This window comes from Antedon bifida, chromosome 5 (assembly GCF_963402885.1).
Source record: "Antedon bifida chromosome 5, ecAntBifi1.1, whole genome shotgun sequence".
Classification (NCBI taxonomy): domain Eukaryota; kingdom Metazoa; phylum Echinodermata; class Crinoidea; order Comatulida; family Antedonidae; genus Antedon; species Antedon bifida.
In genome coordinates, this window is record NC_136230.1 from 16,382,967 (window position 1) to 16,392,261 (window position 9,295).

General features: G+C 33.2%; 2 protein-coding genes across 2 annotated transcripts; both read right to left on the reverse strand.

Moving 5' to 3' along the window:
* Positions 1-980: 980 nt before the first annotated feature.
* On the reverse strand, positions 981-2,688 carry LOC144843365 (G-protein coupled receptor GRL101-like). The gene is made up of 3 exons (XM_078700156.1): positions 2,564-2,688; positions 2,242-2,310; positions 981-2,017 (listed from the first exon to the last, which is right to left on the reverse strand). Exons 1-3 carry the CDS (start codon positions 2,686-2,688, stop codon positions 1,618-1,620), a joined length of 594 nt encoding a protein of 197 aa, XP_078556282.1. The 3' UTR covers positions 981-1,617.
* Positions 2,689-3,847: 1,159 nt separating this feature from the next.
* Positions 3,848-7,102, reverse strand: LOC144843366 (uncharacterized). The gene is made up of 9 exons (XM_078700157.1): positions 6,982-7,102; positions 6,254-6,370; positions 5,987-6,100; positions 5,583-5,729; positions 5,274-5,390; positions 4,958-5,074; positions 4,652-4,760; positions 4,138-4,251; positions 3,848-3,923 (listed from the first exon to the last, which is right to left on the reverse strand). The coding sequence occupies exons 1-9, from the start codon at positions 7,100-7,102 to the stop codon at positions 3,848-3,850; spliced, it is 1,032 nt and encodes a 343-aa protein (XP_078556283.1).
* Between the last annotated feature and the right edge of the window lie 2,193 nt (positions 7,103-9,295).

Below are 9,295 nucleotides of genomic sequence, written 5' to 3' on the forward strand. Positions count from 1 at the left end.
GTATGATGACGTCTTGGAATAAATTTGAAATCTGGTTGTCAAACTAACCGACTGCTTTATTCATTTGGCAATAGGTCAGTTGCTGTTGGCATTTGTTCAACATCTGGTCGGATTGGGCACCACTTGCAAGGTTAACATTCAGTGTATTAGCCATTTCATCTGGAGTACTTGTTTTACTTTTACCCGAAATTGCCAATAGAAAGTTACCAGATACAATGGATGAAGTTACACAACTTAAAATGTAAGAGTTTGTTTACACAAGTTACATTAAGAATATACACTGTAAACCGCAGTCGTTGGTACATAATGGGTTCAATAAGATGTCTAATTTCTTATCAGAGCACGTATTAGGTGTGTGTAATTACAAAGTTAATATTTGCATCGCTTGTTGTCTGTGGATCTGCTAGAAAGCACATTTTACTTTGGTAGGCCTTTGTGTGTGCGGTTCATCTACTTTAAGTTTAGATCATCGTTTAGACGTATGTTACAGAAATACGATTACTTTTGAATACCATCGTCTGAACAAAAATGTTAAATCGTACCTTGGGTGTATTTGTGCATAATGCGAAAGCGAAACACGTGTTAATGCCTATTATTGATAATATTAAACGTTCTGTATTTTATCTTCAGATCTGTGACAACATTATCGTCAGCAGAATTAGAAAAGAAAGAAGCTATGACACAAACAACATTGATATCATGAGAAAGGCTTGCCTACACTGACGTACCTTGAGAGACCTCCGTAAAAACGTGAAAAGTAGTTCTAAAAGATAATCTAGTCTCAGTAAAACCAATTGGGGTGATAAGGGTTATAGAACACTCAACTCTTACACTGATATACCTGTGTTTAAGATGTTTATTTGTACCAGTACTTCTAGATATCCTGTAGAATACTAGTATAAGGTTTCCCAAACAAATTAATGAAATCCTTATAATAGGTAACTAAACGCATTTCACCAATTGGTTGTATTTCACAAGATCTAAGTTTAGATTTATTGCGAACGTCCGGATAACATGAGAATAGTACCCCTTTTACACCGCCGAGCTTATAACAAACCCGGGTCGTGTCCGGATAAATTTCCATTTCACACCTGATTCATTAACCCGGGAATGACACGGGTTTCGTGTATTTACACTGCAAAATACCAGCCCGTGTAAATGTTCTAGATCATTCGAAATATCGCCCTCTCACGCACGAAGAGGGACCCTAGTAACGGTCTGCTCATTATACCTCCTACAATTTTTTTATGGCAATACACACAAAAATTGAGTCTACTCGTGAAGAATGATATCTTGAAATAAAAACGAATAATAAATAACCATAAGTTTTATTTAATAAATAAGCGAATAAACAAAATCAATCTTATCTTAATTCTATGTAAATTAAATACTATAGTGAGCGAGGATAGTAAACGAACGGGTAAAGATACGCTGAGCGTTTTACACCGCAAACACGGGTTCATCCCGGGTCCGTCCCGGGTTGACTTGACGCTGAATACATTCCGCATCACTTACCCGGGTGGTTCAGCGACCCGGGTAACTTTTTACGTCGTTTACACCGGCCTACATTTCCGCATTTTTGCGTCCCGGGTACGACTCGGGTTATACAATTCCGGATCAACTCCGCATTTTTACTGGCGGTGTAAAAGGGGTAATAGACAACGCACCTGCGAAATGACATAGTAAACTTGATCTCAATATGGTAGCATACACGGCATATTCTCCACGATAATAAACATCGGCACTGGCAATTATGACCATGTAGACACCCATTACAAAATCTGATATTGCAAGGTTTGTTATAAGAAATGATTGCACGTTATTGTAACTGTTGTCTCGTACACGCCAGACAACCACGAATGCGTTTCCTATAAGGGCACTAACACCTAATATCCACATCATCACTCGGAGGAACGATATTCTAATCAAGTCTTCGCATGACGAAAATATATCAGAAGGTGGTTCACAGTGTGTGGCTTCTGACACCATGCAGCAGAATTGGTTGTCATCAGTATACCTGCAACAGAATATTGAATGATAAACAAAAACAGTTCCATTATTGCCGTGATGTTGTTTTAAAAAGATTTTGTAATTTTTTTTTAAAGAATTTTAGGAATTCACTCAATTTTAATATCAAAACTCCGTGCTATGTGCCAATAAAGCACACGTGTTGAGACCGTCAAAATGGAGAGGTTTTGATAGTATAGCGATACAACGTAAATAACTGGTTAATATACTTACAGATGAGTTAATGATAAACCATTAAACATATCTGGGTCTATATCTTCTAAAAGATTATTTTCCATATGTCTGTAATAATTCAATGCAAAAAAACACCTTTTTGTAATAAATTCCTAATGAACTACTGTATAAAACTGTTGGCTATAATACAGATGTTATGATCTAGGAATAGGAATTTGTTGTGTAGGAAGAGATTAAAATAATGTATGTACACAGTACGCAGTGTTTTGGTGGTTTATATAATAACAAATAAAATATGTGTTAAAGTGATACAATCTCGGAACCTTAATTATATTGACATGATGTTAGTGTGTTTACTTACATGACAGCAACCGATGGCGCATTTTTAAGAACATTTGGTCCAATTGTTACTAGTCCATTTTTGTCAATAAATCTATTTAAAAAGTCAAGTTTTATTGTCAATAAAGGAACAGCAAAGCCATACATGCCATTTAAGCATACAGTAAATGGTTTTTATAATAAAATAATTAATAATACATTTACACACAACACAAATAAGTAATGCTTTCCCAGTTTATTAAGAGTATACATTTAACAATACATAATATTTATTTCTACTGATACTGTACAAGCAATGCTAAATACTACTAAAGCTTAATAATAAACTACATTTGGCCTCTTGGGGGCTACCACTCATATGACATCGCTGTATTAAGGTCCAGTGTGTTGTCACAGGAGCCAGTAAATCAAATTGTTGTTATTAAGTATATCGGTAAGGATGTAAGTGACATCCGTTAGGTAAATTGTGGAATTTGGGGGCAAAATAATTCCCCAGAATTATACCAGCCAAATGAGCAAATAGCATGAGTAACATATGAGTAGCGCCTGTGTTGAAGTTAGGTGTTGGATGATGCCGGGGGATGGCCGGGTGGGAAGATTGAAAAGTTTGTACAACTATTGAACAGCTAATTTAACAATGAGGTGTGCTAGTATGCATCTTAGTAACCAACTAAAACACTCTGAATTCCCATTGGTTGCCAATAAAAAATTAGCCTATCCTACATTTTTGTGGTTCCACTATTAGATATACCCGTTGGTCTATAGAAATACATTGTCAATTACTGTGGTTGGAACTTTGATAAATTGTCTCCCTTGACTAACATTCACTTTTTAATTACCTGTAGAAACAATATACCATTCATCCTAACACTTCTGTTACTCTGAAGTCTACCCACATTTATATACCACATCCTTAGTTAAAAGTACTTGTGCTGTGTATACACTATAATTTATTACTTTAAATTTCCTTAAATCTTACAATGATTTTAGCTTATTAAGTCCATCAAAGCATCCAGCCTGTAGATGTTTGATTTTGTTTCCAGATAGAACCCTTCAAGATATAAAGTGACAATTAGACCATCTCTTCCAAAGTTAAACACTGACTGACTGTATTAAGTTTGTCAAAAAGCAGAAAGTGGTTATTCATTAACAACGTATTGAACATAAAACATACATAGACTGTAAATTGGATGGGTAAGAACCCGACTGCAATGATGGGGGTTGGTAAGCAAAATATATAAAAGTTTGTTTCAGCACTTTGTTTACTAAAATCCCATCCCAATTATGCTGATAGTTTTTTTAATACTCACAGAGTTTCTAGATTAATTTGGTACGAAAAAGAGGACGTTGCTATTGACTCAATTCCATTCCACGATATATTACTGTAACATAAAAATAATATCAACATATTAGAATATTTCAAGCCTATTAATATAGGATAAGTATTCTTCTTATCCATCCAAGTAATTTGGAATAATTTTATTATTTTCACAATTTATACTATTGATTAATATTGCTTGGTATCTTGATTTTAGCTTTAGAATGGTCCTTATAATCTAAGAATCATTATTACACTTGTTAAATCTTATTACATACAGTGAAATTAACATCTGGAAGCGTGTAAAAGGCATTTTCAATACATCATCAACTGTTAATAACGATGATGACCTTCTGACCCGAGCATGATAAGATTCCATATGTGAAAGAGAGCTACAAAGACAAAAATAACACGTTAAATAACAATCGTTTTTAAATTTTGTATTATACAGATATAATCAATATTGAACATCGAATTGCACAAAATACTACCATCCATGCGTAACATAATTTTAACAATAGTAATGCGATTGTGTACAACTAATTGTAGGTCTACACAATTAAATGTCAATATTTGAATATAATTTTTTTCGAAATATATTCCTCAGCTGCTACATTTTACTATATTTAATGAAATAATTATAGACCAGTGAACCCATGCATATTGGTGAAACCCTGATTCAAAATGATAAAATAGGCCTACTGTATTTTATTCGAATTATAATGCTGCTGTATTGCTGTTCTGAGAACAATGCATAGTTATAGTAGGTATGAGATAATAACGTATATTTACATGTATCTTGTTGATACTGAGAGCATTTGAGCTTTTGAAACATTCCATCCTGTACGTTGGCACTTGACAGTTAAGCCGACACATACGCACCCCGTTGGACATTCAAAGCCTATAGAAAAAGTCACAAAATGCTAAAATCCGTTATGTGTAATGTACATGTTGAAATGCGACAGTAGGCTAATCAAAAATATGTTAAAACTTATTTCAACATTAAACAAAGAAAATAATTAGCACAATTAATAACATGATAAACAAAGAAAACAATGTTTGTAACGCGAAGAATTTAATTAATTTAAAATTACATACTGCAGTACAATTCATCATCGGCATGTGGACACTCGGCAACACCATTGCACTTCTGAGATGGTGAAATGCATACGTTAGAACTATGACACCTGAACATACCGGGGCATTCATAGGATTCTACAACACAAAATGAACATACTACTACTTTTTAATAATAGACTGTTGGGAAAAATCAAATTTCACTCTTTTGTGGGAAAACATAAATGGAATTAAAATACAAACATACAACATAATCAATTACAAAACCTAACTCGTTTTAGAATAATTCCATTCTGTTGTTGCTGTTTGCAGTAATTGCTAGCGTGATGTCACTTACCACAATTAGTTTCATCCTCTCCGTTTGGGCAATCCCAAATCGTGTTACATTGCAAATGCTTAGCTATGCAATATGATCCAGGACATTTGACAGTTTCACGTGGACATTGGATTTGTGCTGAAGTAAAACATATCATTTAATTGCTTAATCATGCTATTTCAATTAAGTTTGTTTGTTTGGGTTTCTCAATTGTATTGTGATTTACTTTGGCTTTTATTTAATCGTTTTGCATTCCATAGGCCTACTCTTAAATTATTGATCATTTCTTTTAGTGTTTAGGCTTGTAAACAATACACAAATTAGGCCTACAACAATTGTCCAGATGTGTTGCATCCCTACATCCCATTGGTAGTAATTGTGAGTCAATATCATGCACACACATCAAATCCTTTGAAACACATTCTCCGTTTTTACAGCGCATCTGATCATCCTCGCACTGGTTCTGGTTCCAGTATACTACATTTTATTGAATTAAGATAATTATTATTAAAACAATTTTAATACATTTATTCACTTCACAGTATCACAGTAAATAGATAATACAATTAAAAAGAAAATAAACATTTTTTAAATAAATCGTAAAAATATAAACTTTTCTTTTTTTATTCTTTCTTTTATGAGATCTTGCAATGTCAGTTAATATCGCCGTACATCGTCTAGCAACGATTAACAATCGCAAGTGGAACTTCCTTTAACCTATGTTTATAACTTACAGCAATCCTTCTCATCTTCAGTGATACTTCCAGGGCAATCCTTGGTACCATCACACCTTAACCGAAGAGGAATACAGGTTCCATCGTAACACTGAAACCCAAATTCACATCTAGCTATAAAAATGATAGTTGGCAAAAAAACAAAAATGATCAAAATAATGTATATACAGTATAAACAAAAGGGACAAGAACTATTATAATATCTACTGTATATCAGAATACACATATGACCCGTATTGCTATTGTGAACACAAGTTGTAAACTTACTGCAGAAATGTTCATCAGTTCTATCTGTGCATTGTGTAACAAAGTCACAGCGCATGTCTTGATGTATACACTCTCCATTGTTACATTCAAATTCATCAGCGCTACAATTTTTAAATACTGAAAAGAATGAAGTTTAGAAATTCAACAACTTACTTGTACGACTTATACGATATTTTTTTTAGTTATTGATTGATTTACTTTATTCAAAATTCTCATAAAAAGAATACAAAGAAACGAAAACAAATACAAGACAACATCAACAACAGAGAAAATCAGGATAACCCTTTATTCTATCAAGTTTTTTTCCAAAGGGAGTTCAAAATGTTCAAAATTATGCCATTATTTTTTTTTGAAAAAGTGATCTTTTAGTAGAAGTTGGTCGTAGAGTTAAAACAAATAAAGTGTTCCCTTAATTAAAGTTGTGTCATTGGGATGGATATGGTTGTCCTAAGTTAAGGCTTCTGTTGTGTACAAATGCGCTAAACAAAGTAGATAAGGACTAGACTTTCACGATTTTCTACATTTTACAATTATTGTAAGTAAAATTGCTGATAATATGTAGGCCTGGTACCATTAAGTGTTACTTTTTTTTTAGTTAGGTTTATCATTTGAAATTGGATTTTTTAAAAAAAGTAAACATGAAAATAATGTATAAGGGTATGTAACAAGCAAACTACATTTTTCACAATAATGAAAAGAAATAATGTTTTATCTTATATTGTACTCACAACAATTAATTTCATCAGCTCCATTTATACAATGACGTATAAAGTCACACCGAAATGACAATGAAACACAAGCTTTGCTGTCGCATCTGAAACTTTCTTCGCCACAAATATCTAAACACATGCCAATGATAACTTTTTATGGGGGATAAACAACATTCTGCACAATGGATTAAAAATAAGTAGGCCTACATACGCTGTGTCCAAATTATGTGGAAGTTTTAGTTGACTTTATATAATATTATATTTTACAGTTAAAAAATATATTTTTGTGTCGTCAAACATAATGTCCAATATATTCAATGTATTGAAGTCTTACTAGAGCAATATTGTTCATCGGTGCCATCTACACAATCATTGTACCCATCACACTTATACACCTCATGTATGCATTCTTGATTGTCGCATTGGAATTCATTAATGCTACAAGACGCTTAAATAAAAATATAATATTTGGTCATTGATTAGCATATTAGTAGGGACTTTAGTAGAGGGGTATACGGTATAGTCAGTCGTGATTATAACAATGGTTAACAATGGGGATGGTATAAGACAATAGAGTATATCATTTGATGAATTAGTTGCTTGTGAACAATTGGTTTACAATGGTTGAAGTCAATAGGTGTTATGTTTGGGATATAATAATACAATGGTTAACATTGGGTAAGGATGTAAAGGATTGTTGTAAGATTTGAATTAGTCATGTACTTGGCGGTATTTTTAAAAAGGGTACAATAAAGATGCACCTGGTTAATTAAAACTAGTTAATTGAGGTATTTGCTTGATGTATGCCGACATAATCCAAAGACATAAGTTATTTGATCCGGATATTATAACAATGACTAAAACAAAAAGATAAGAATGAATGAAGTTAAATAATAAGTATGTCTTGATTGAACTATACCGACAGGTAATTAACCATCTTCCGGAGCTTCGCAATGAATGATTGGTGTAACGTGAAGCAAGATGTTAAGTTTCACTATTTTTCAAAAAATACAACAATAATAATAATAATAATAATAATAATAATAATAAGCTCAATGGAGCTTCGCAATGAATGATTGGTGTAACGTGAAGCAAGATGTTAAGTTTCACTATTTTTCAAAAAATACAACAATAATAATAATAATAATAATAATAATAATAATATGCTTTATTTAATCACGGATACTTAACTCAACTAAAAGTTGTTTTTCAGTAAGACCGTGCTCAAAGGAAAACACCAATAATAATAAATGTAAAAAGCAGATATCAAATCAAATAATAAAACAATTACAGAAGCAAAAAACAAAAGCAGATAATAAAACAATTACAATGAAATAAAATGAAACAAGGATATGACAATGACAATTGGCTGAAAAAAATTTAGTAAATGCCGAATGTAATCCTTTGACTGTATATAACTCTCGAATATTTTGTCATCTTTACCTCAATACACAACGCTACAGCCTGACAGACTTAGCATATTCAACCAAAAACCAACAACTAGTTACTATGGGTTCCGTGATTGAACTTACTACGGACTGTGTGGGGAAGCTACTTAATGAAACAAAAGATACACGGCGCTTCGACACAATGTTCCGACAGGAAATACAACAATGACAATTGGCTGAAACAAATTCAGTAAATGCCGAATGTAATCCTTTGAATGTATATAACTCTAGAATATTTTGTCATCTTTACCTCATTCTACAACGCTACAGCCTGACAGACTTAGCATATTCAACCAAAAACCAACAACTAGTTACTATGGGTTCCGTGATTGAAATATTTGATCTTACTATGGACTCTGATGTCGAAGAAGATGTTATATAATATAAGCAGTGATTCAGAATTTGAAGACGAAGACATACTAGCTATGACTGGTGCCTATTTTACAGCAAAGGAGGAGGAAGAGATGAGGGAAGAGATGGGGGATATGACGTGTTTAATGGCGATTCAACCCCCACCTCCAATGAACGTTGATTTCAATAATGTATCTAATACTGAAGAAGACGAACATTACAGATCGAGAATAATTTCTGAAGAGGAGAGGATTGTATACGACGACACGTCATCGGTAGTTGACTACCACCTATTTCTGGCAAGAAAAGCCGATGTAGAAGATGAGGTAGAAGATGGGGTGTTTGCGGAAGAGTACCTGAACCCTGTGCTGGAGGCGGAGATTAAGAAAGAAACTACCGAACTTGAGTACAAAGAGATAATGAGAACAATTGAGAAGGTTTTCATAGAAGAATTTATATTCATTCTGAAGGACATGGTTGAACGTTATAACTTTCACGGCTCAAGATATGAACAACTCCTAACATTTTTCGAC

What these genes read in the sequence shown, in the direction of transcription:
- LOC144843365 (XM_078700156.1), bottom strand. Translation starts at nt 2,688, where the DNA reads ATGTATGGCTTTGCTGTTCCTTTATTGACAATAAAACTTGACTTTTTA. An exon ending in GCGCCATCGGTTGCTGTCAT is followed by an intron (nt 2,311 to 2,563) that starts GTAAGTAAACAC and finishes GAATTATTACAG; the next exon opens with ACATATGGAAAATAATCTTT. An exon ending in GGTTTATCATTAACTCATCT is followed by an intron (nt 2,018 to 2,241) that starts GTAAGTATATTA and finishes ATTCTGTTGCAG; the next exon opens with GTATACTGATGACAACCAAT.
- LOC144843366 (XM_078700157.1), bottom strand. Translation starts at nt 7,102, where the DNA reads ATGTGTTTAGATATTTGTGGCGAAGAAAGTTTCAGATGCGACAGCAAA. An exon ending in AGCTGATGAAATTAATTGTT is followed by an intron (nt 6,371 to 6,981) that starts GTGAGTACAATA and finishes CATTCTTTTCAG; the next exon opens with TATTTAAAAATTGTAGCGCT. An exon ending in TCAGTATCAACAAGATACAT is followed by an intron (nt 4,252 to 4,651) that starts GTAAATATACGT and finishes TTGTCTTTGTAG; the next exon opens with CTCTCTTTCACATATGGAAT.